At 45.1% G+C, this 23,049-nt stretch overlaps 1 protein-coding gene across 2 annotated transcripts in view; it reads right to left on the reverse strand.

Moving 5' to 3' along the window:
* Nucleotides 1-17,988, reverse strand: part of SPECC1L (sperm antigen with calponin homology and coiled-coil domains 1 like) — a gene marked incomplete at both ends in the record, with an annotated part of 51,492 nt that extends 33,504 nt beyond the window's left edge. Inside the window, 4 exons of one of the 2 annotated variants that reach the window (XM_079543720.1) lie at nt 984-2,611; nt 3,551-3,710; nt 8,317-8,506; nt 17,963-17,988. In XM_079543720.1, coding sequence (XP_079399846.1) covers nt 984-2,611; nt 3,551-3,710; nt 8,317-8,469 — 1,941 coding nt within the window. Of the gene's footprint in view, nt 1-983; nt 2,612-3,550; nt 3,711-8,316; nt 8,507-17,962 lie in introns of those variants that run through there. The other variant, XM_079543719.1, reaches the window with a different exon arrangement.
* Between the last annotated feature and the right edge of the window lie 5,061 nt (nt 17,989-23,049).

Below are 23,049 nucleotides of genomic sequence, written 5' to 3' on the forward strand. Positions count from 1 at the left end.
AAAATTTTATTTTAATTTTTTTTAAATCTCTAATTAAGATTAATTCTAACTGGCTATTGATCTGCAGTTAGCATATAGCTCAGACAACTTATCTGACAAACTTTCTTACCAGGAAGACTTATCTTCAAATGGATAATGGCTAGGACATTTTTACTAGATAAATCAGTTTCATTTAAGTCACAGCAGATGTTCTAGAACTACAACGTTTGGATCCAAAACACAATTAACACACAAGGTGCTCCTGGATGGATCATTAGAAAAAACCTTCATGTATTTGCCATATTTAATGATTTTTTTAAAAGCTTAAATTTTCTTCTTTCACCCAAAACTAAAACATTTAGATAGCAAATTAAATTACATGGAATAACCTCCCCTACGAGGACAGGCTGAGAGAGCAGGGGCTGCTCAGCCTCGAGAAGGAAAGGCTCCTGGGGGACCTGACAGCAGGTTTGCAGATGTTTTCAGTATCTGTCAGAGGCAGTAAGAAGGAAGGGGACAACCTCTTCAGCAGGGACTGCTGTGATAGGACAAGGGGAGATGGCTTCAGACTAAACGAGGGGAGATTTAGACTGGATACAAGGAAGAAGTTTTTTACAATATGGGTGGTGAGACACTGGCACAGGATACCCAGAGGAAACAGAAGCTCCATTCTTGAAGATATTCAAGGTCAGGCTGGATTGGGCTCTGAGCACCTGACTAAGCTGCAGAAGTCCCTGTTCACTGCAGGGAATTTGGACTAGATGACCTTACGGGTCCCTTTCAACTCAAATGCCTTACCTATAATTCTGTGATTCTATGACATACTTCTTTAAAAAAGCCTGCAGCACTTTCATAACAGAACTGAAGAAAGCCATTAATCCTAACTTTACCACAATCCAATCAGCCTCATAATTAATCCTTTATTTCTGAAAGAACTGCAATGACCAACAATAAATGTCTTGATATAGAAGTGATGTTAAAAACACAGCAAATGCAAACACTACCTTAGCAATGGCATCTTGCAATCGATTGGCATCATTGCGAGTGTGCGCCAGCTCCTCTTGCAGACCGCTGGCCAGTGTCTCTGCTTTTTCTTTATCCAGCCTGACACTCTCTAGCAAATCCTGTATATCTGATTTGTCTCCAGAGTTGTGTATTGAATACAACTCAGCCACCTTCTGCTTCTCGTGCTCTAACTGAGCCTTCAGCCTGTTCATCTCTATCTGGTCGCTGGCTACCGTGGCTTTGTACTCCTCTAAGGTTGATGCTATTGCCGTTTTGCTTTTCTGTTCCGACTCAATGATCCGTTCCATGTGATGATTGCGTTCCTTCAATGCCCCTATCATTTCTTGGGCCTCCTTATTGTCTTGTTCTGCCATCTTCAAAGTGTTGCTCAAGTGCTGCTGAACACCTAACAGCTGTTCCCGCTCAAACCGGGCGTTCTCTGCAAGGTCCATGTAGCGCTGCTCCAACTCCATGTAGCGACCACTTTTCATATCTTCATCAATTACATAGGAAATATGGTGTTCATCTAAAAGAGACCGAAAATACTCTATCTGACGGCTAAAATGCTCCAACTTATCGCTTTGCTGGCACAGAGATTCCATCAGGATGACTTTTTCCTCTCCCAGTCTTTCGTTCTCGCTGTTTAGCTCTTGCGTTATTTGCTGCAGATCTGCGAGCTCTTGAAGCGTGGCTTGGAGCTCTTCTGCTGTGCTGTGCTGGTTCTCTTCCATCTGATGTATCCGCTCTGTCAGACAAGCTACGGACACTTCGCTCGCGTTGCCACTGCTTCCTTTTCTAGATCTTTCTATACTTGGTACGCCTTCAGACTCTGAAGATGACGGAGCATCTAAAGCATCATCACTCGATGTCAGTGGCTGATACACTTCACTGCACTCGCTATCTAAATTATCCATGGAGTTACTATGCTGGTTGTCCATCAGAGTGTGTTCATCCTGACTTAGCAAGTCTTCCATTGACCCAGGAGCAGAACCTTCCACAGAAGATGTCAGAGTACCACCACCATCACTGTGGTTGCCAGCTGTAATCTCCGGACTCAAAGACTGGTAGCCAAAGAGCTTCTCAGAGTTGTCCAGCCTTTGTTCCAATGAGAAGCCTAACGCATTTAGTCTGTCTTTTAACATTCGGTTCTCATTCTTCAGCTGGTTGAGCTCTTCTCGGATGGCAGTGTTTTGTTCCTGTAACTGTAGCAACGTAGACTCTACATCAGTTGGCTGATGGACAACAATGGCCTCTTTTTCTTCAGATTTTTCATCACCTTCAACTTGGTCTTCATTAAGTCCCAGCTGAGCACGCATGTCCCTTAGTTCATTTCTCAGATGCAAGATTTCCACATCTTTAGTTTTTGCTAGCGTCAGAAGATCATTCACCTTTGCTTCCAATGCAGCTTTGTCACTGATCTGATTGTCTGATTTGGACTTGCTCATCCGAATATCCGATTCCGGATTGGTGCGACTGCGGGAACGTTTCGCCAGGACCGCATCATTGCTGCCCTGTCCAGCCAGAGGCAGTTTCTTACTCTGGCTTAAGCGGGACCGATCGCGTATTCTCTCCCTAGAAGAGCTCGATTCTTTAGTTCCAGATGAAGTGCTACGCTTAGCTGTGGAACCTGTATGGTTTTTGAAAGTTAGGAATACTCATTTAGAATACAGCATTTGGAACGTAAGACTGTGTATTTTTTAGCCATACAATGGTCGATTTTCTGAACTATGCTGGCAAACACATCCTATAAAATAAATCTACAGTTAATGTTTAAATAAACCTACTTATGAGGTAAAGCAGTTGTACTTTATTTGATGTGTGCTTTTCAACTGCTATACTGCTCCAGTATTTTGAACCTCAAAGCTTAGTTTAACTAACATTTGCACATTTCTTTTTTTCTGTCTTTAAAAGCTTCTGACAAACTGTACAAATATGATAGCAGTACTTTCCTGCAAGTTCAAATTTCACTCTTTTCAGTAGATTTGAATGCAAGCATTTAAGTGATGAATTGTGTATTACGATTAATAAAATATTAGGGTACTTTCTACTCTATCTTCATCACATTTCATAAGGCATAGATGAATTATTGCTATTTTATTCCCAGATGATTTACAGCTTTGCAAGCATTACTGAATCCAAAACACAGTGAGGAAGGTATTTCCATCTGCATTGAGAGCACATTAAATAATTCCACTTCTCTAAACAGTTTATGAAAGCTCTCTTATTTCTTTACTAAAAAAAAAACAAAACACACTGACTGTAACACGCAATCACATCTTATGTTTGCAGCTTGAATCTTCTAAAGACAAATTAAACCATAACCCTCCAGATTAACTACATGATGTAGTATTATTATATAGTACTTACATAAGCAGTACTATTAAAAGGAGCAGCCTCCAAAAAGACAATTACAATACTACAAAATATGTCAAGAAGATCAAGGCCAAAGCACAGAAGATATTTTATTTGACCATGGTCTTACCAACCACTTCCTAAAGCAGTCTGCATCCACACTGCATGGCAGGACAATAAAATTCTACCTTCAAGAACCAGTATATCTATCTACCTGCAACAGTTTTAGGTTTATTTTCCATAGTATTCATGGTTGTCCCTGTAGCTGAAGACACTGTTGGTGCACACGTGCTCTTCTTTGCCTTGACACCGTTGGTCATTGTCACTCCACCGCCACTGGCCATCCCTGCTAAGAGGTCATCATTGCTCTTAGTCTGAAAGAAAGGTAAGATGCAGCTTACAGACAGCTGGCTGACAAGTTTGCATAGCCAACATTTCTTCTGTGAAGGATTCCATCAGTTTAACAAGTACACATTTGACCAGTCTTATGTCTGCGCAGGTATGCTGAAGACTAACTGCACTGCAGCATGCAGAGCAGGTGAGCTGAAACTGAACTTCAACTACTTACACACAACTGACCATAGAAACCAAGTCCCTTCCCTCCCAAGAGAGAGGAAATAATCAACATTTCAATACCTAAAGTGGAGAAATAAAAACAAAAAGAAGAAATCACAGGGAAGTGTAAAAAAAAGAAATTACAGTGAAGAAATAAAGTGAAGTGTAATTTTTCTCAATTCCGACAGAAAGGTTCCCCAGGTATAAAATTAAACCAACAAATACTAGGAAGTCTGCCTAATGTTCTTCAAGAGAACACGATCAAGCATTTTCTGTTGGACAAATTCTCAACAAAAATGAAAGCTAACAGCAATAAAAAATCAATCCAAGACAAATAAAATACCATTTCTAGCTCAAAATGCTAAGCCACAAACCACTAGAGACAGTAGCAAGAAGGGGGAAAAAAACCACCCTCACCATATATCCCTGTCTTGTTTTCATGCCCCTTCGTAGGCACTCTCAGAGACAGGACATTTGTTTCATGTACTTTTTGTCTGACCTCTTAAAATCATTCCTGAAGCGACTGTTAGACACAGCAGCAGCCTGGAACGTGACAAGAGTAAGCACAAGGACCTCAAGAGCCAGATTCCCAAATAGAGAATCCATCTTCCAGAGTAAAGCAACATCTAAAAATACCAAGTACCCAAGTACGAATTGGCAGACAGCACCACTCTTTAAAATGCAATTTGTCAAATGGAGAAACAATCATAATAGGCTAAACATTCTTCCTATTATAAGGCCCAAAAATTAAATTTCAAAGGTTAACAGCGTTCCCTGAGTAATTGTATTACTCAATTAGATAACACATTAGAAGTCTCAACTAGCATTCCTGCTAAAAGGTCCCAGCCAGGAGCTCTGCATCAGGACTTAAAATTCTGCAGATTTGTAACCTCTCTATCACATACATATCCATGGTACAGTGTTAGCCAGACACAACCATTGCATACATTGAGAATGAATTTATACATGCCTAGTTAAAACCAGTGCTCCATCTCGCTCTATTACAAAGTTTCTTTTTGCAGCTGAGAATTTGACAACAGCTAGCAACATTGATAACAGTGATTCTACCGAGTCTGACATCAGTCAGACAATTAGCTCTTGGCATTTGTACCTCGCTAAGAGAGCAGAGAAATTAGATTAAGCTTTCAAACACTTGTAGCACATGTTATCAAGCCAAATAGGTCAAGACGTGACTCAGCTTGAAGAAAGAGAACTACATTAAATGCAGGCTTTCTGACATTAGTCATCTCCAGCCCTTTGCTGAACAAAGGAATTTCAGCCAGCCCTTCTCCCTCTCACTTACCCATGCACTATTTCCAGGGTAGGTTGGAAGGCACTGCCTCCTCTGCAGCCAATTAGTAAACAGTTTAGAGAAACTGTAACACTACACTATTGGCAGGAAAAACTATTTAGCAAAGCTTTGGAAAAATTACAAACCAGCAGCTCTCTTCTAAATGCTCCCTAATAGCAACCACTCTTGACTTGAAAAATCAAACTATTTTTACAGTATGTATTTTTATTGGAACTGAAATTAACAGTTTCCTCAAGGAAAAAGTTTCTCCCATTTACTGGAAATGTTGCATCCCTGCTTAGCAAAAAAAGCCCTTCTTCAAAAACTAAAAGATTAGAAAACCAAATAATTGAAGTGCCAATGCAATACAACTGACATTCCATTTTCCCCCGCAACTTTATTTCTTTCAGTGCAATGAAACCTGAACGATTGCCTCTATAACTCATTTCACATTAGTTTCCCAACATGCATATCCTACTTACTGCACCTCATTCAAATCCTTTTTTTATCTATCTACATAATTATTCCTACGTGGGATTTTCTTTGATGCTCACTGTTGCTGCACTGAAGTACTTCAAATACTAAACTTCACAACAATCTGTAATTAAGTTACTGCATTTTGCAAACAGATTGCTGAAGCCCAGACACAGGAATCCTGAAGATACTTTCTAAGTTTTGATTTTCAAATGTTAGGGCCCACTCTGACTTTTCAGGGACACTGGATTTCTGCAATTCATTTGCATCAAGTGCAGCTGCTGCCTAATTACAGCTGTGATTGTTAACAGGACTGAAAGCTCATTGGCTAAAGAAGTCAAAAAATGCTTATCTTTAAAAAAAGAACACAATGCTGTTTGCACAAAATATTTTTTGACAGATTAGAAAGTAGAGGTGGGTGGCTGTTAGCTGTCTGTTGTAATAACGTGTGTGTGCAGGTGGGAAAGTGGTGGATGTTTACAAAAGTCCTGAGTGCAGTGGGAACCAAAATCTTATGAGAAAGGTCACCTGAAAGAGTTTCTGAAAGAGTTGGTCAGTGTCACACAGGCATCCTGCAGCAGACAGAAACAGCATCCAGCTGCACTGAAGGGGGGGGTCTCCCATTTTCTTCCTGCACTCACTGTCTAAACACTTTGAACAAGACAAAACCACAGAACGATGCGTGGTTAAAGACCCCCCACCTCTCACCCAAAGCACAGCACCACCCTACAGCTGTGTCATGAAGGAGATAGAAAAAAATGTACTAGAATTAGAAAGCCATTTTCACCCGCACTACTGATTAAGCAATGTGCCTGTGCATTTCTATTCCTTAATACCCGCCTTTTGTTCAACAACCAACACAAAGGTGTTTGTATCTAAATGCACACTTATTTTGAGGACTGCATAAGTCAGTAGGCTGTTGCAATCAAATCTCATGCCAGCCATGTTTTGTTTTCAAGGAATATTAGATGAAACTTACCAAATGCACACAAATGTACGTCTAAGAGCAGATTCTAGAAACTACTTTAAGGAAAGCAATATGCCAAAAGCTTAATTGATAAGATCAAATACAGAACCACACAAAATAAATTGCTGGCATTTCTTTCAAGTCAGAAATTATACAGGTGATTTGACAGCGACCTTAAGTCCAAAAATAAAAGCTACTAACTTTTTGTTTGAGTATGGAACACTCAGAGAAAACTAAATAAGCAAAAGTCATTAAGTCACACAGCTGGCAAAGCAGCAGCTTGACAAGGAGGAGACACCCAACTGCATGAATAAGCCTGGCTGTAACATAAAGCTGAGATAAATCACAGTAATTATAGGGAAATTTTTCATTGTACCTCAAACAGACGATTGTCAAATTCTAATCCAACACCCAAACATAGCCAGAAGTGTTACTAAAGTAAGAAGTAAAATTGTGAAAGCAGACTGGGTCAGATTTCTTCAGTGTTAGATCATCCTCCTCCTTTACCTCACTGAGAGGTATCGCCTCAGAAACTTGATCAGTAAACTACAAAGGGGTTTTGTTTCTCTGTTCTTTGAGAGGTTTCTAAAAATGCAAAATGAGAAGTGTCAACAATCATCAAAAGATTATATCAAGTTAAGAAAATGGAGCGGTGGGAGTAGAAGGGGCACAGGGGGAGAAAAATCTACGGGAAAGCCAGCTTGGCAGTTCAGTGCAAAAGTAGTAACTGTTATTCCATAACAGAGAAAAAAGAGTGAAAGACAGACTTTGGCAAATCTGCAAAGTTATTACAAACAGCTTCAACTACTACAATTTCTTAATTCTACATCTTGCCAGCTACGTATACAGCCTATCTGGCTGCCTAGGCAGCACAGATACAGGTCCCAGCTGCACACACCAGCCCTTATTCTCAGCATGCTCCTCTGCTCCAGGGCAGCTGCAGAAATGCTAAAGCTCCGCACACTGGGCTGCAGACAGGCAGCAGGAGGGGAGCCCAGCCACGTCTCCACCAGCACAGGGAGGCAGAGCAGGCAGACTCAGAACATCACTCCAGCCCCGATGTGATCTCAGGCCACAAATTCTGCACCAGCACAACTTGCTAAGTCCTATTTCTTGGTTGTTGAAAAGCCTATGATCCTAAATCCAGTAACATACGAGAGAACCTCTACCTTTGAACTTGTTTTAGGAGCAAGAATCAACTTGTGCATGTTCAGCTCAAGCAATAGTTCACACAAAGGAAAGGTCAGAACAGCCAGTAGAATGCAGCTGCGCTGACCTGACACGGATCACCAATGTCAAAAAGTTTCTCATGTCAGCTACCTCATTAGTTCTTGTTTCAGAATGGTGCATAGCTTTCTTCAAATCCCATCAGTCACTGACACACCATTCAAGCATAACACGACACTACTAATAACACTCATTCCTGTGCAACTTTCACCTCACTCCTTTGCAGAACAACCGAGTTCTGCAAAGTATACTGCCTTCCATCCCACCACAAACTGCAGTGTGAAAATGCAGCACGAACACCACACAAGACCCTTCACTCTGCCCAGTGCTGTATAACCACCTCAACTCCCTTCAGTTCCCCATGTAACAAACATCTAGTTGCACTGAAAACGTGTTGTAAAATACTTCACTTCTAAAGCTTTCTTGTCAAATACTGAAATAGTCAGAAAGTTGTAGTAGCTGTTACCTTCAAAAGGGATGCTGATGTCCCGGGTTTGGAGAGTTTTGTTACTGCAGACAGTGAGGAGCCGCTCTCCGGTTTGGTTTTTTCAGTTGTTTGAGTCTTATTTACTCCAGGCACTTTGGGCACTGAGCCAACACTCCTGCTTGCTTTCTTCATTCTGGGCTGTCTGTTTATGATGCATTTACAAACAAATCTGCAAACAGAAAGAAGTCTTCAGCACGAAATACAAACGAAACACAGCGTATTTTTGTAACACTCTATTTAAGAGCGGAAGTCCAGAACAGCACTAAGAACCACAAACCAGAGCCAAACAGCATATATATGGAACTGACCTACAGGTTTTATGCTTTTATAAAAAGGATTTTATTTTTTTTTACCACGAGTTCCTACAGCTCCGCTCCAAGATTTATTTTTTCCAGTTGCCTTTCCACAAATGGCTCTGAACCAAAGATACTCTAGAAGTGACCCATGTTACTGAGTTTGCTTGTTAGCTAGCAAAAGAAAGGCTTATTAGGGCTGCAGCGTTCTTTAGTTCTGACTGTGGGAAAGAAAATACCGTGGGAGCACGAAGGCAACAGGCTGACTCCCAACAACAGTGGATCTGAGAAAAGATTAGCTTGGTAACTGAAGTACTGAAGAGTATCAGCAGTTGCAGAGAAAATGGGCTTATATAACAAGTCAGAGAAGATGAAAAATCCTTATCCCTTGAAACTAGTTATTATTAAAAGCCATGTTAATAAAGATGTGGGATTTCAAGTGTCTTGAATGTAAGGTTTCATACTGTCACATGATTATGATGACTGCCTCCAAGAAGTAACCCAGCAGCCCTGCCATGGGATGCCTGAGCACCTTCTCGCCTTCCAGCTCCCTCCAACAGCAGACAGCTGTCAGACCTGTGGCCCAGCCACGAAAAACCAAGCTGACTTTGCACAAACGTGGAGCAGCTGCAGCAGACAGCCGCACTGCCAATTCCAGCAGAAAGCCATAGGAAAGGCAGAAGAGCTGACAACTTGGTGCAGGGACACAAGAAGGACCAGACACGTCGTGCTCATCCTCTCTCTTGCTGAAGCAGGACAGCTGGCAGCTGCCTTCCTCATCCTGCCTGAGCCAGTAGACAGAGAATGGAGCAGGAGGAGAGAACACCCTCGCTCCCCTTTCAACCTCCCAGGCTGGATGGAGCGAGTGCTCTGCTCTACCTGAGCTCAATATCCCACAGCTAGTTAGAAACACAAAGCCCATTGAGTTCTCCCCATCTCTTCCAAAGCAAAAAGCTTCGGAGGCACAAAAAGCAGATGGGCAACCGAGTGCATGAGAAGTGCCACACACAAGCACGGGAATCAGAAGCAATGTGTTACACTACCAAAGTGACACTGAACATCGAGCACGCACTCCTCCAGCCCAACACCACTTCTGCACACAAGCAGATTCCAACTCTGACCTCCCTCAAAGTCAGTAAAACTCCCAAAGCTTTACATCTTCAGATCCCTCAGCGCCATTAATACAAAGTCTCATTTTAAGACACTGAAAATATTTGTTTATAGCTTCCAGACTCTTGAACTCTGGCACGAACAGACACAGAAAACTTTGTCCACTGCTGCAGTTTCCCCCATCAGAATGTCAGCAATGCAGCAGTGCTGCCATGCTGCTACCAGGAACCAGAACACCCGCGCAGAGCAACACATCACCGAGGGATCATCTGAAATGGGACACTCCTAAGAAAAACACAACAAAGCCCAAACCAGAAAAGCCCCTGCCAGGGAAGCCCCGTGAAGGCGAAGCGCTTGCTGTACACCAACACCTCCCCACAAGGTGATGTTTAGAGGCAGGACCACGCTGCCATGCTCACGCTTCTTGCCTTTTCCATGTTTGTGAGTCAAACGCTTCCACGTGCTTTTGATCTTACTCCACTGAAAAGAAGAACTGAAAAGAACAAAGAGGACAGTGAGTGTGAAGAGAAAATGGTGCAAAGCTGGCTCCATTACAAATGATTGTAATGTCCTACTGATTACATAAAAAGTGACCCATAGCACACTGAGGAAACAATAAAACTATTCTTGCAACGTTCACTTCAACAGCAGTGATTTCAATAAATGAAAATAAAGTAATCTGCGTGAGCTTAACGTGCAACACGATGTAATTTAGGTAAGAGCTAAAATAACATTTCATCATGGTTTTAAAGAGCAAACATTCCATACAGGACTGCAGTTCATAACTTACCCCAGGGAGAAAGAAGTGTTACCAAAGCCTTCCCTCCCTGACACACTCCCTCCTACCTCAGAAAACCCAAAGCAAAGAGCAGAGAGGAGCTCAGCACAAACAGCAGAACACAGCCTGCAACCCCCTGAGCTGCTCCTGGGAGTGCCCCCAGCACACACCAACAGAACACCGACCCACCAGCAGGGCACGAAGCGTTACTGCAGCCATTTGGTTAACGCCAGCATTACAGTATCAATTATAGCATTAATCAGGATGGAAAAATGCCCGAACGAGCCCCAGCTATCAGATAGAAAGACCACATTCCTGACATGCAATGCAAGCGCTGCCTCCAACCTGTATCCCATTCCAGAGCTCTCTCTCTCAGCAGCACACATGGCACAGGACACAAAGGCAGATCCAGCCGGGATGCAGCTCTGGCAGTGTGTGGCACCAACCCGGTGCTTCGTGCAGCTGCAAACACGGCACCATAAATAATAATTTGAGAGCTCCCTGCCCAATAGCACGGCGCTGCTCCTGAGGCTCCTGGGCTGATGCACCCAGCCTGGTGGTAGGCAGCGCTCACAGGGCTGCCCCTGTATGTACCTACAGCTTTTAGAGACCTGAGTGCTGGGGTGATTTCTTACCTTTCTTCATATGCTTCTTTATGCAAATCTTGCTGTCACAGAGGTAAGAGGAACACAAAGCAGTTTCCTGAGCCTGTAAGGCAAGAGGGCATCCAGCAGCAAACAAGGCACCAGCTGTCTGCTGCTTGCTGAAGATACCTCATGGAGGAGTACGTTGTTTCACCTATTAACGTTTTCCAATAAAATGTGGTAAATAGTATCAGAATGCCTCTCAAGAGTTACTTAAAAGAGATGTGATCCCTCACATCTGAGGACACAGCCTTTTTGGAAGCGCTGATGAACAAAGCAGATGTCCAGAATGCAGAAGGAAATGGCTATCTTCAAACCGAGCCCTGCACTCGGTACGCTCACTCTCTGTGTACAAATTCCTTGGATTTGATGTATGCAGGCTGATGACTTCTGCCCAAACAAGCAGGGAACGACATTTTTAGGCCACAAAGACAGTCTCAAAAGGCGGAAAAGCAAAGGAAAGATTATGCAATACAACCCCTCCAGCCTCCTGTAAAAGACGCATCAGAATGTCTTCAAGTCTCTGCAGGCAAGAGAGCATAACTACCACCAACTCCACGTCTGGAACATGAAATAAGCTACCAGGGCAGAGACACATAGCATGCACTGCTCACACCCCCAGCCCACAAAGCTGCACAGCACAGCAGTCAGATGGAGGCATGTTCTGAACAGATCAACACTGCTCAGTGTGACTTCAGTGCTTTGATTTGCAGCATTCTGGAGAAGTCAAAAAAAGTAAAAGCAATTCCAGGAATTACTGAGAAAGTAACACAAAACCATAAAGCAAACGCGGAGCTCAGCAAATCCATCTCTCCTGCCCACCCACACATCAGCTGGTACGTGCTGTTCCCCAGCCCCAACCTAAGGGCTGCATTTGGACTCAAAGGAGCCCCAGCGAGGGGCAAACATGAGATCAAAGGCACTTCACAGCTTCTACAGGACATCTCCTGGGGAAGGTGATGAACAGCCCATGGGAGCCCAAATGGCACAGAGTGGGCAGAGCGGGGCTGCCTGCAAACCACCACCGCTGCACTGAAAGGCCGACAGCCAAAGCCAAGTTCCAGTGAGACAAATGAGCAGTGCTGTTAAGGCAGTACTGATATTGCTATTTTTCTTTTGAAACCAAAGGAAGAAAGAAGAGAGCTGTGGGTGAGAAGAGGCCGTTGTGCACCTCCATTCCTCTGCTCCTTGTTTGGAGAAAGCTGCAGAGCTGTAAGTGCTGTGAGCAACGTGCACCCGTTGCAATGCTTCGCATTCCAGACAAGTGACAAGAGCAGCTCAGAGCTCCTAACTAACAGGCCGTGCTCTAAAAAAGCCTTTTCATAACAAAATTAAATAACGCCTTGTTTCCAAGCTCCTACCTTAAACAGACGTTATTTCAAACCACTGCTGAGGACAGAAGAAAACAAGCATCCATCAGACGGGCTCCGCTGCCCTTCCCAGCACAGACTGTGAGCAGCACCTGGGGAAGCTCTTCTGGCAGCTCTGCAGAGCAGAACAACGGCCCCAGGGACAGTGACCCCAGCAGCCCCTGGGCAGCTGCGCCAGTGCATCACTGCTCTCTCAGAGAAGAAACTGTTGCCAAAATCCGACCTGAACCCATCCTGTGCACCATGACACCGTCACTTCTCATCCTATTGCTGTTCCCCAGGAGCAGAGGCTGATCCCCACCTCACCACCACCTCCTTTCAGGGTGTTACAGAGAGCGATGTGGTCACCCCTCAGCCTTCTCTCCTCCATTCCGCACCTCGTAGTAAAATTCACACTTGCATCCAAACTTTAAACTACACACATACAGATACAGTACAGACCTATTTCCTGGATTGTCATTACAACTCTCTGTCAGACTTAAAAGGTTTAAGCAGACTTGGCAGAAGCATCCATCTTCTCTACAAAGCTCTCAGGTTAGCACTGCATTAGAACAGAAGCACTGTTTCGGCACTGCAGGCTTTCTGAGTTAAAAATAAAAGCAAAATTATTACACTACACATTTCCTGGCCAGAGGACTGGCTGCCTTAAACTGCAATCAGCAAGTGATAGGTGGTAGGTAACCCTGTGATCCCATCGTCACCTACCAGCTATTTCAGGGAGCTCTGAAATAACTGTTATTGCACAAGCCAATCACCCTCCAGCTACAAAGGTGTATTTAGAATCACGTAACCTTAAGCACATATTCTATTATTTAACCCACACTTAGGTTGCCCTGTGGAGATTCTCCTTCTGCAGCCAAGGAAGCACTTGCACAAAGAGCAACATGCTATCTGAAGAGCAGGGAACTTGGCACGACAGCTTCCTTCCCTTTCAGCTCAGCAGTAACACCTCATGGCACTCCTATACCCAGGACAGAGTGCAACAGTGGCCTTTCCCCTGTCTCCACTCACCTCTGCCAGCTGAACTCTGCTACCAGCAGCTGCACTAAGCCTGTAGCAGCATGAGACCAACAGGGAGAGGAATGAGGTCGGTATGCTGGCTCCCATTAGAAGAAGGGGGACAGAGAACACTAATAGACAAGCATTGCGCTGCCTGAGGAGCCAGAGCAGTGCTTTCCAGCACAGGCCAAACCTGAAAGTGAATAAATTCGCCCAAATCAAACATTCATCCAAAATACTCTATCAGATCATCGATTTGTGCAAAATCCCCAACGCCTGCTTCCTGTTTGCAGCTCGGTCCCAACTATCAATCTGTTCTTATCAGCTGCTGATTCATGCATCCTCAACTTGAGGACTAATGCTGCCTGCACTGCTGCTGCTGAGAGACAGCAGGGTGCTCACCATGCCCATTCCATCGCTGACCTGGCCCGGCAGCATTCCTGAAGGGCCGCACCACCTGAAGCCATCCCAGCCCCAGGGTTCACACCTGGATTTCCAGCAGGGGATGTCCGGGTTCTGGTCACAGCTGGGCCGAGCAAACGGCATGGGTGTGAATAGCCCATCTGTAAACCAGTCCTGCTGGGGCTGGGGGAGGGAAATGCCTTCTGGGGATTGCTTAATCCGGTTGTGAAAATCATTTAATTGTACCCTGCCACCAAAAGAGACAGTCCCACCCCTTCCTCTGTCCTCTCCCTCGTTTCAGTTCGTAAGCTAGAGATCGTAGCTCGTTTTCTGATGAGTTAGTTTTTTTCATCAGATCAGGGTTGATCTGACTCACCTTATAATTACCAGGCATTACGCAGAGCAGCAGGCCACGGAACTGGGAATGAGAGGAAGGCTCCCCCCGTGGGGCACTGCTCCACACCAGCCCGAGCTCAGAGCGAGACCACATGGCACAGCTGCCACCCTGCTGGGAGCAGCCCCATGCTGCTGCCCCACCACCACTATGTGGGGTCACATCAACTGGATGAGGAAACCCATGAGCTCTGTGAGCAATCCGAAGACAGAACACAGAGGCTGCTAGCAGGGCTGAAGGTCAGTTCTGTCTGGCTATGAGCCCTGTGCTCTGAGCCACCTTCTCCTTGTCTCTGAAACCTGACAACTGCACACTCATGACTTGGTTTTAAAACCTTCAGGCTTAGCAGACAGAGATGAGACAGAACTGCATGCAAATCCTTCCTAAACACCATGCTAGCACCAGCGACATTTACCTGCCTGAATGTGAGCCTGCAGATATGCATTTGAGTCACACAGAATTGCTGGGGATACTATGGAGCCTCTCATGGCTAACTGGAGAGAGCCAAGCTGTAACAGATCGCTCCTCCGGCTGTGTCCCTGTCAGCCCCAGGGCTGCAGCACCTCACAGGGAATGCACTGCTGCAGGAGAACCCAGCGCAGTCTCACACTGCAAATCATTCCAGAGCTGAATGTTCAGGAAGGCTCTGTCTGCCAGAACTACTGCGAGTGCTTTTAATTAAGAACACACACACAGAAACGGGTTAAGAAGAACATGAAGTTTGAGGGAGAACTGGAAGGAAGGCAGATTCCTGGTCAAGCTGTCCACATCCCAAATACACATCCCATTGGGCCATGCACTGCATGTGTGCAAAGAAGCACCCCACGTGGGCTAAATGGCCAAAATGAAGACAAATCATAGCATTACTTTCAGGCTGATGTCATCAAATACATCACCTGAGTACTTCAGTACTACCTTTATTCACCTTTTTTTTTTTCCCCTCCTTTAAGAGGTCTCTTTTCACCTACCTTCACCATTTACTTGTGATTTCCTCTTTTTGTTACTCCCAGTTCTGCCATGTATTTGTCTGTTCTTTGCAAAATTATCAGGAGCCGTTTACTTACAATAATGAAGATCAAAAGTCCCAGCGCCCTTACAGAAGCTTCCGTTCCCGAAGAAAACCATGCATGTCCATGAGCATGTGAACAATGAATTATTTATCTGAAGAGAGATGGGATCCTATGATCACTCTCCGGCTGCACTAAGCTGCTAAGTGTTCCAGAGGCTGGGTTGCTCTGATCGTTTCAGCTGGAGTAAGCTCAAAAGAAACAAGAAGTGCACTCCCTGTGAGTTGTCACTTCAGGCCACATCCAAGCTTATAACTGAGCCTCTAAGGCCTGCTTATTTTCCCTTTTTCAGTAAGAGGACTAAAAATAAGATCAAATGGGGTGATTTCTGAAGTCAGGAAGTACAAGCATAACATTTGTGATGCTGCTTTTCCCACTGCGCCATGGAGATTCGGTCACGCTAACAGCATTACAAGTTCCTAGAACTGGATCCTGGTCGGCAAGACAGGCTCTAACATTACAAGATCAAGGAGAAAGAACAAAAAAAGGAACTTCTGAAGTATGTCTGTGAAAGATCCCTTTAGAAATTCCCAGCGCTCGCTCCGTCTCTTCTTTTGTACTGGAACAAAAACAGCATAAACTCACTTCCCTACACCGTGCTACCTGGAAGCATGCATTTACTCACACCTCGTTTATGCTACCTCATCTATTACTCAGTGCAATGAAAGTTATAACAGCCCAGAGATCATCGTCCACTGAGGACAGAAGTGCTGGTGCCAGCACTGCACTGAGGACGTGCAGCAGGCAGCCAGGCCCAGCCTAACGCCCCAGGTTTCTTGGAGGGACTCCTAAGGACAGGCCCAGTGTGCCTAAATGCCACAGGACTCTACTGCCTTCAGATAGAAGGGAAGGTGAAACTTCACCCAGCTTCAATACACCACAAGCACAGTCCTGGAGATCTGGAGGTGCCGCTGTGACGTTCTGCCACTGTCACACTGTAATGAAGCAGTGCTTCATAGAGCTAAAGTCAATAAAACCACAGATTACTATCAACGTCCACGACAAAAGTCCCATCAACGAGCTGCTCCAAGCAGACAAAAGGACTGGGAAATATGGGCTTCGGGGTTTAATTACACAGCACTGTATTTGACAGAAATAGGAGAATGAATTAAAAACATCTCAGATGCTTTGTTCTCCACAGCCACGTCCTGTATTGAGTAAAGAAATCAGACATGGCGTTTCAGCAACAAGAAAACAACTGAAAAAAAAATGCAGATTCTTTCTTTCCTTACTCCACACAGCCCAGGGGCCTAGGAGCTGACTTTTCCATCAGCTGAAAACGTAGTGATACCATCACACAACGCATTCCCATCTCACTTTTTCAGATCATTATGCTAAAAGACTATCTGTTCCCAGCCCTGGAACCACTCAGGCCACATCACTCGGTGTGATACCTGCCCTGTTCCCCAGCACCTGTGGGGTCAGCAACCCCAGCACCCCATGGGCAGGCTGTGTCAGAGCCTGACTTTTCTTGTGGAGAAGAAAACCATTCTTTGCATTTTTGTTAGCTACCACTTAACAGCAACCTGGAGGAGGGCTGGAGGAGGCATTATATACTACTGAGCTCCAGCAGGGCTCACAGAGCGTTCCTGCCTCAGTTCCACCTCAGGCAGCCGAAGTCCACGCCGAGCAGGGCTGTGCAGGAAGCACAGGGCTGTGTTTGCCTTTAGGGCGAGCAGAGCTCTCTCTGGCCGCGTCCTCAGCCGGAGCGCACGGCACTTTTTCACGCAGAGGAACAACAACTCGAAACACATCTGCCGCTCCACAAGCACCGCTTGTGGCTCCTGGCACGGAGCGGATCGACCGTCGCTGCTGCGCTGCCGCCCTCAGAGCCGCTCTGCGCTGTCACTGCGGCGCAGCTCCAGGATCCCTTTCCCCAGCCCGGGTAACGCCGGGCAGCGGCAGCAACGCCCGCTGCGCACCGGCAGCAGCGCTCCGCACACGGGAACAGAACGTCGGAACGCAGCTCTCACCCCCGCCCCACAATCCGGCTCCGGTCCCTCAGCGCGGCCGCGCCGCCCCGCCGTTCCTTCAGGCCGCCCCCGGGCACGGAACGGCCGCCGGACGGCGAGGCCCCTGAGGGCGAGGCGGGGGGAGGAGCCCGGGGCACGGCCTGCGGGGCCTTCGCGGCCCTGAGAGGGGACCCTCGGGGGTCGGGGCCGGCGCTCGGCGCTTACCGGGCAGCCGCCTCCTCCTCCTCCTCCTCCTCCTCCTCCTTCCCGCGTCTTCGCGGCGCGGCCCGACGTGAGGGGACGGGGCCGGGCCGGGCCGGGCCGCGCGCGCCGCCGGCGGGAGGCGGAGGGGGCGCGGAGGGGCGCGCGCGGACGGCAGGGAGCCCCCCCCCCACCTCGCCCCGTCCCGCCCCTCGCGGGCGGTGCCGCCGCACTGCGCGTGCGCCAGCCGTCCCACTCCGGAGCCAACCCGGGGCCGAGGAGGCGCGTGCGCCGTGGCGCCGCGCGCGCTCCTATTGGCGGGCTGCGCTCTGCCGCGCGGCACCTGAGGGAGCGGCCGTTCGCTGCCCGGTGCTCAACACAGCTTGGTTACCTTTACAGGGAAAGCGTTTCTTACGTGTTTATGGGATCAGGTTGCGATGAAGGTGTCGTTCCCCATCTTGCCGTGCTGGCAGGGGTTCCTCTGGAAAATGGAGGCACTGCTCAGCCCGGGTCTTTGTGAAGGGGGAGAGCGGCTGGGCGTGAGGGGCGAGCTGAGGCAGGGCAGCAGGGCAGGCTGAGCAGAGGCCCGGTCAGGAGGCAGCCCTGGGTATCCTGATCTGCTGCAGTGCAAGTCTGCTAGGTCAGCAAGAGCCATTTTACAGAAGGATTCCACATTGAAGCTCTAAGAAAGCAAATCCGAAGCTATATTATACAGATCCACAGTGGGGAAGAAGTGTTAGTAACGCCCATCGAGTTCCCTTGGGAGAACCTGATTTAAATTCGCTTTTAAATTCGCACCTCGATTGCTACAAAACGCTCATTTAATGCAATATTTAGCAAGGCCAAAGCTGACTTCATAGTAAATATCAGTGATGGAAAGCTGTGAGGTGTGAGGCTGGCTGCATCAGTAAATAATCCTGGTAAGGGATTAAAGGGATTAAATACCTGATAATGTTAATTACATACCTGCTAACGCAGCATTTTGCCCAGCTACTTCTCTGCCTTTCGTGCTGTTCATGTCTATCGCAGTTGCTTTAATTCAGCAATGGCCTTCTGCTAGCCTGTAGATTTCACTGAAGTCGTACAGCTTTTACCTTGTAAAACATGCAGTAGCTCTAATTTGGAAGCAGTAGGAGTGGTCACTTCCAGACCTTTGGCAATCTCAGTCAAACACAATTCACACACTGAGTTTAATGTAGGCCCGGTTCTTGATTAAATAAGACCCAAAGAACCCTGACGAACAGATACAGGAGATTTTATTTAACACTGTGTACAAAGAAAGGCTACAAATGCCTTAGACTTTTTCCCCCCAATACAGTTTTTGTATCCCTTTCATACCACTTATCTCAGAAAATAATAAAAAAAAATCCTGAATGATTATTTTCCCCCTTTTTTCCATTTTTCATCACATGTGCCTAAACTGAGAGATATTCAGTCGTTTCAACACCTTTCAGTAGTAAGCTCTTAGGGTTGGTTTTCTTTGCAAAAACAGAGCACTGAGATACCGAAGCACTGACAACAGCAGTATGAAACATCAAAACCAGACTCTGTAACATGGTGAAGTTACAACAACTCCAGCAGTATTAATTCTGAAGAAACCCCAAATTATCCAAACAGTAACAAGTTGTTTTTTCTTCTACGCCTGATAAATTATCACTAATTATATAATTTAATTGTATTTATATTTAGTCTTATGACCTCCTTTCACTGGCATTCTTCATGGATTATAAACACATGTAATGGAGATAAGAACAAACTATATAACCAATATAGGCAAGAGAAGGCTTTGTTTTGCTCCCGTTGCTTTTTGCTGGACAGACACAGGAAGGACAACACGTCACCTGTGTCCTTCCACGAGATCATACTTAACTTCACCAGACCACTGTGCTGCTCTTTGTCATCCAGCATTAATTCTTCACCCTCTTTTTGCTGCCTTGGATAGTACCTAGTCACTTTTAGCACTGATATCCCATCTCTGTAAAAGATCTGTCCTTGTGTATCCGGGATTCCAAATTACTGAATGACTTGCAGAAGTTTTTGTATGTTGCTGTGGAGCTCAAGACAAGATTTCTCCTAGGCTGTGAGAAGCAGTGAGGAAGAGATCAGAGTGGATGCATTAGAAGAGACTGTCGTGAAGAACATTTCTGCTATGTCAGCAGTCAGCATTTTCACTATGTTACTGCTGTATTTGAAGGAGTTTTAATATTCAGATCAGTTTTCAGCTATTTCCATAATCCCATAATGGTTATGGAAGTCCTCTCCCAAAACATGACTAAAATGGAAGAAATTTGAGCTTGCCTATTTATATTGGCGGTTGATAATTCAATTAGGCACTATAAAAAGATGGGTCTGACCCCATAATTGCTTTCTGGGCTTCGCCTCACCAGGGAGAATGTGAGCCTCTAAGGAGCAAAGCCATCTGCTCACTGGTGGGCTCTTCCCATTGTGGTTCTTTGGCCATCTGTGGGAAGCAGCTATGTTCTCTTTCCAGGCAGGAAGCTGTTTTGTATACAAGCATGCTCTTCCACACATCCACAGGGATATAAACTGGTCCTGCAATAGAAATCACTCTGCAGATAAATGGTTGATCTGTAGAATGCCTTGAAATCTCAGAACATCTTGTCACCGCAATAATTACACAAACACAAGCCCTAGCAAAAAATCCAAGAAGAATTCTCCCTTCTGATGAATCATTTCAATGAGATGATTTGAACATGACTGCAATTAAGGCAGAGCAGTAAAACAAATATTTTCTCTAGGCTTGGGCACTCTGTGATCATATTCATTCCCAAGTACGCTTGAGCAAGCAAAAAAATAGAACATATCTTACTTGCAAAACAAGCCTGCACAAGCCTGGAGCATTAACACTACCTGGTCCACTCTGTACCAGAAAGCTGGAAATATTCCAACCATCTCCAGGAATAGCCCTGCTATAAACTCATTTCTACAGTATAGGATGATGTGGTTTCTGATAGAAAAGGAGAGAGGGTCTCTTAGTGAAAGAGGAAACGTGACAGTAGAAAGCAAAATGATGTGGCATGTATTTGCACAGGTCACTGCATGCTTTTACAGTGGTGTCCTCCAGTTCTACTATAGAGTGGCAGAATCAGCAGTGGAGGCCCTTGAACAGTTTTCTCATTCTTGCATTAGCACGTTTGCTTGACCCAGGCCTAAATCTAGCACCTGCTCCTGGCAGGAGAACCGAGATAATGCATACGCTCCTTTTGCCTTGGCCCTACTGTTTGCACCATTCAGTCACTGCAGGGAGTTGTGGTATTCTATCCTTGCAGCTCAGAAGCAGCCTCTTCCAGCTTAAGTTGTATTCTAACCTCCTGGTTCCATTTTTCTTTGCAGTAGTGTTTCACCTTTGGTTTAACACAGACTCTGGTGCTCTGTTGCCATGGAGGAAAAAAAATGTACAGAGCATGTGATAAGCTTTGCTTTCTTGGCACTGAACTGTGAAGATTCAGTAGTGAGAAAGAGGGCTGCAGCACATCAGAAGGGAGGCTGCAGCAGCTGAATTCCTGGCATTCCTAAATTAATGTTTATTTACTGACAAGGCAGTCAGTTATTGAGGCCACAGGTCTTCTTCTGTAACTTGAAAGGAGAGCTTCTGCTTTGTACAGTTCCAGATCATCTTATCAGAGTGATTCCTGATTGTTTTTTGGTTGTTTTTTTTTCAATTTATGTCAGCTTTCTTCCCTAAGACTTTGCTAAGAAATAATAATTAGCTGTGAGTACCTCCTTCTATCAGCAGTCCTTTCTTGATTTTAAGGAAGATCCACGTACTTTCATCTACCCAGTGAAAACTTCCATGGAACGCACACGGGTATCCATTTAATTCTGGCTGCGAATGGAAGATTGCTGATATTAATTGTAAGGCTCCGTGATCTCAGCTGCCAGAACCCCGTGTTAAAGGAAGTGGATGGTATCTGATTTTTCAGGCAGCACTACAAAGGGACGTTAGCAAAGCTTCCAAAGCAAAACATACCTGGACTAAACAAAAACCTAAGGAGGAACAAGTAAGTGACTGACTTGCCAACTACTCCAAATTTTGATTATTCTGAACATATTTACTTCCTTTTTCAGATTTTTTCTGCAAGGAACAGAAGCAAATCCCTCAAACCTAGCGTGAATGTGTTGGTCTTCTATTACTGCAGGTTTCTCTCTTTTTGAATTGAAGAGAGAAAGAGTGGGAAATGTTTTCCACTTCTTCCTAACATTGCCATGGTGGGAATGCCACATCTGACAGCACTGCCTCAGCAGAACAAGCCCTGAAAACAAAGGACTCAGCAACCAGTGAGGAACCAGAGAGGGTCGCTTTTTTCTCCATCAGATTTTCAGTATCTCTGAAAGCCGTGCTGGTCAATTTACATTCTGTGCATACTTCAAGAATGGTACATTAAGAGAAATGAACAAGTTGCCATGCCTTCCAGTGTTACAGTGGGTGACAGGCAAGCTTAGAGCTCCACGTATGCTTTCCAGAACAGTGCATCCATTTAAATAAACTCATATAAAAATAACTCAACGGTGAAACAATTTTAAACAGGTAAAATGAATAAGCTGTGGAAATACTGCAGCTTCCATCAAATGCTCTGTGGTTCCACCACCTCGTGGCCAATGCAACACATTGCAGTTCTGCTTCATCTGCACGCTGACAGCCTTAGTATGAGCAATGGAAAGGTGGAATCAAGGCGAGCAGTTGGCATCAGCAAATACAGTCAGTGCACAGCTGTACTTTGCCCTTAGCTGATATACAAAAAAATAGCAGCGTTAGAAGCCTGCAATAGCTTGGCTGCACCTCAGCTTGCTTAAAGTTGTGCAAGGATAAAGAACACCAGCAGCATTTCAATGGATGTGTTTCAGTTTAATTTCAACACCCTCCCACGAAAAGCACACACAAAACAAAGCTCAGAATGATGTAGCACTATTTTCTTCTTGCCCAGCATTAAAACCTTTTCCCTTATTTTGCTTTACTTTTTAATTAAAAAAAAAAAAAAAAAACAAAAAACCTGATCACTGCTTTTGCTTTTGTTTTTTAAAAGAGAATTTTAGAATAGTTTCTAACTGCCAAGAAACCTATGCTTCTTTCTCAAACTGGAGGCACAGTCTGTCCTAACGACCTGCAGTATTTCTGCTGAAGCTGTTGATGTTTCAGCTGCATGTAGCTGAAAAGCTGCTTCTTTAGAAATTTCTTTCCAATGCAATAGAAACAGAAAGAACACAAACTCTCAGTGCAGTTTTAAAGGGTAGTTTGCTCTTATGTTGTTTATATTGTACATTGTATATTTTCTTACGGGAAATGCAGAAGTTAGGTTTTCTGACACAGCTCTTAAATCAGAAGACCTTCTGTAAAGCCACGTTTTTACAAGTCCCTTTATGTTGTAAGTGTGATAAGGCTTATTAAAAACACAACAAAGTTTAAAAAAAAACCCAGGCCCACAACATCCCTTGGAAAAGAATACAAAAGCCTTTTGGAAACGCTTCATTTCTGAACACAAA

Source organism: Tetrao urogallus (genome assembly GCF_951394365.1).
Source record: "Tetrao urogallus genome assembly, chromosome: 17".
In the NCBI taxonomy this organism is placed as follows: Eukaryota; Metazoa; Chordata; class Aves; order Galliformes; family Phasianidae; genus Tetrao; species Tetrao urogallus.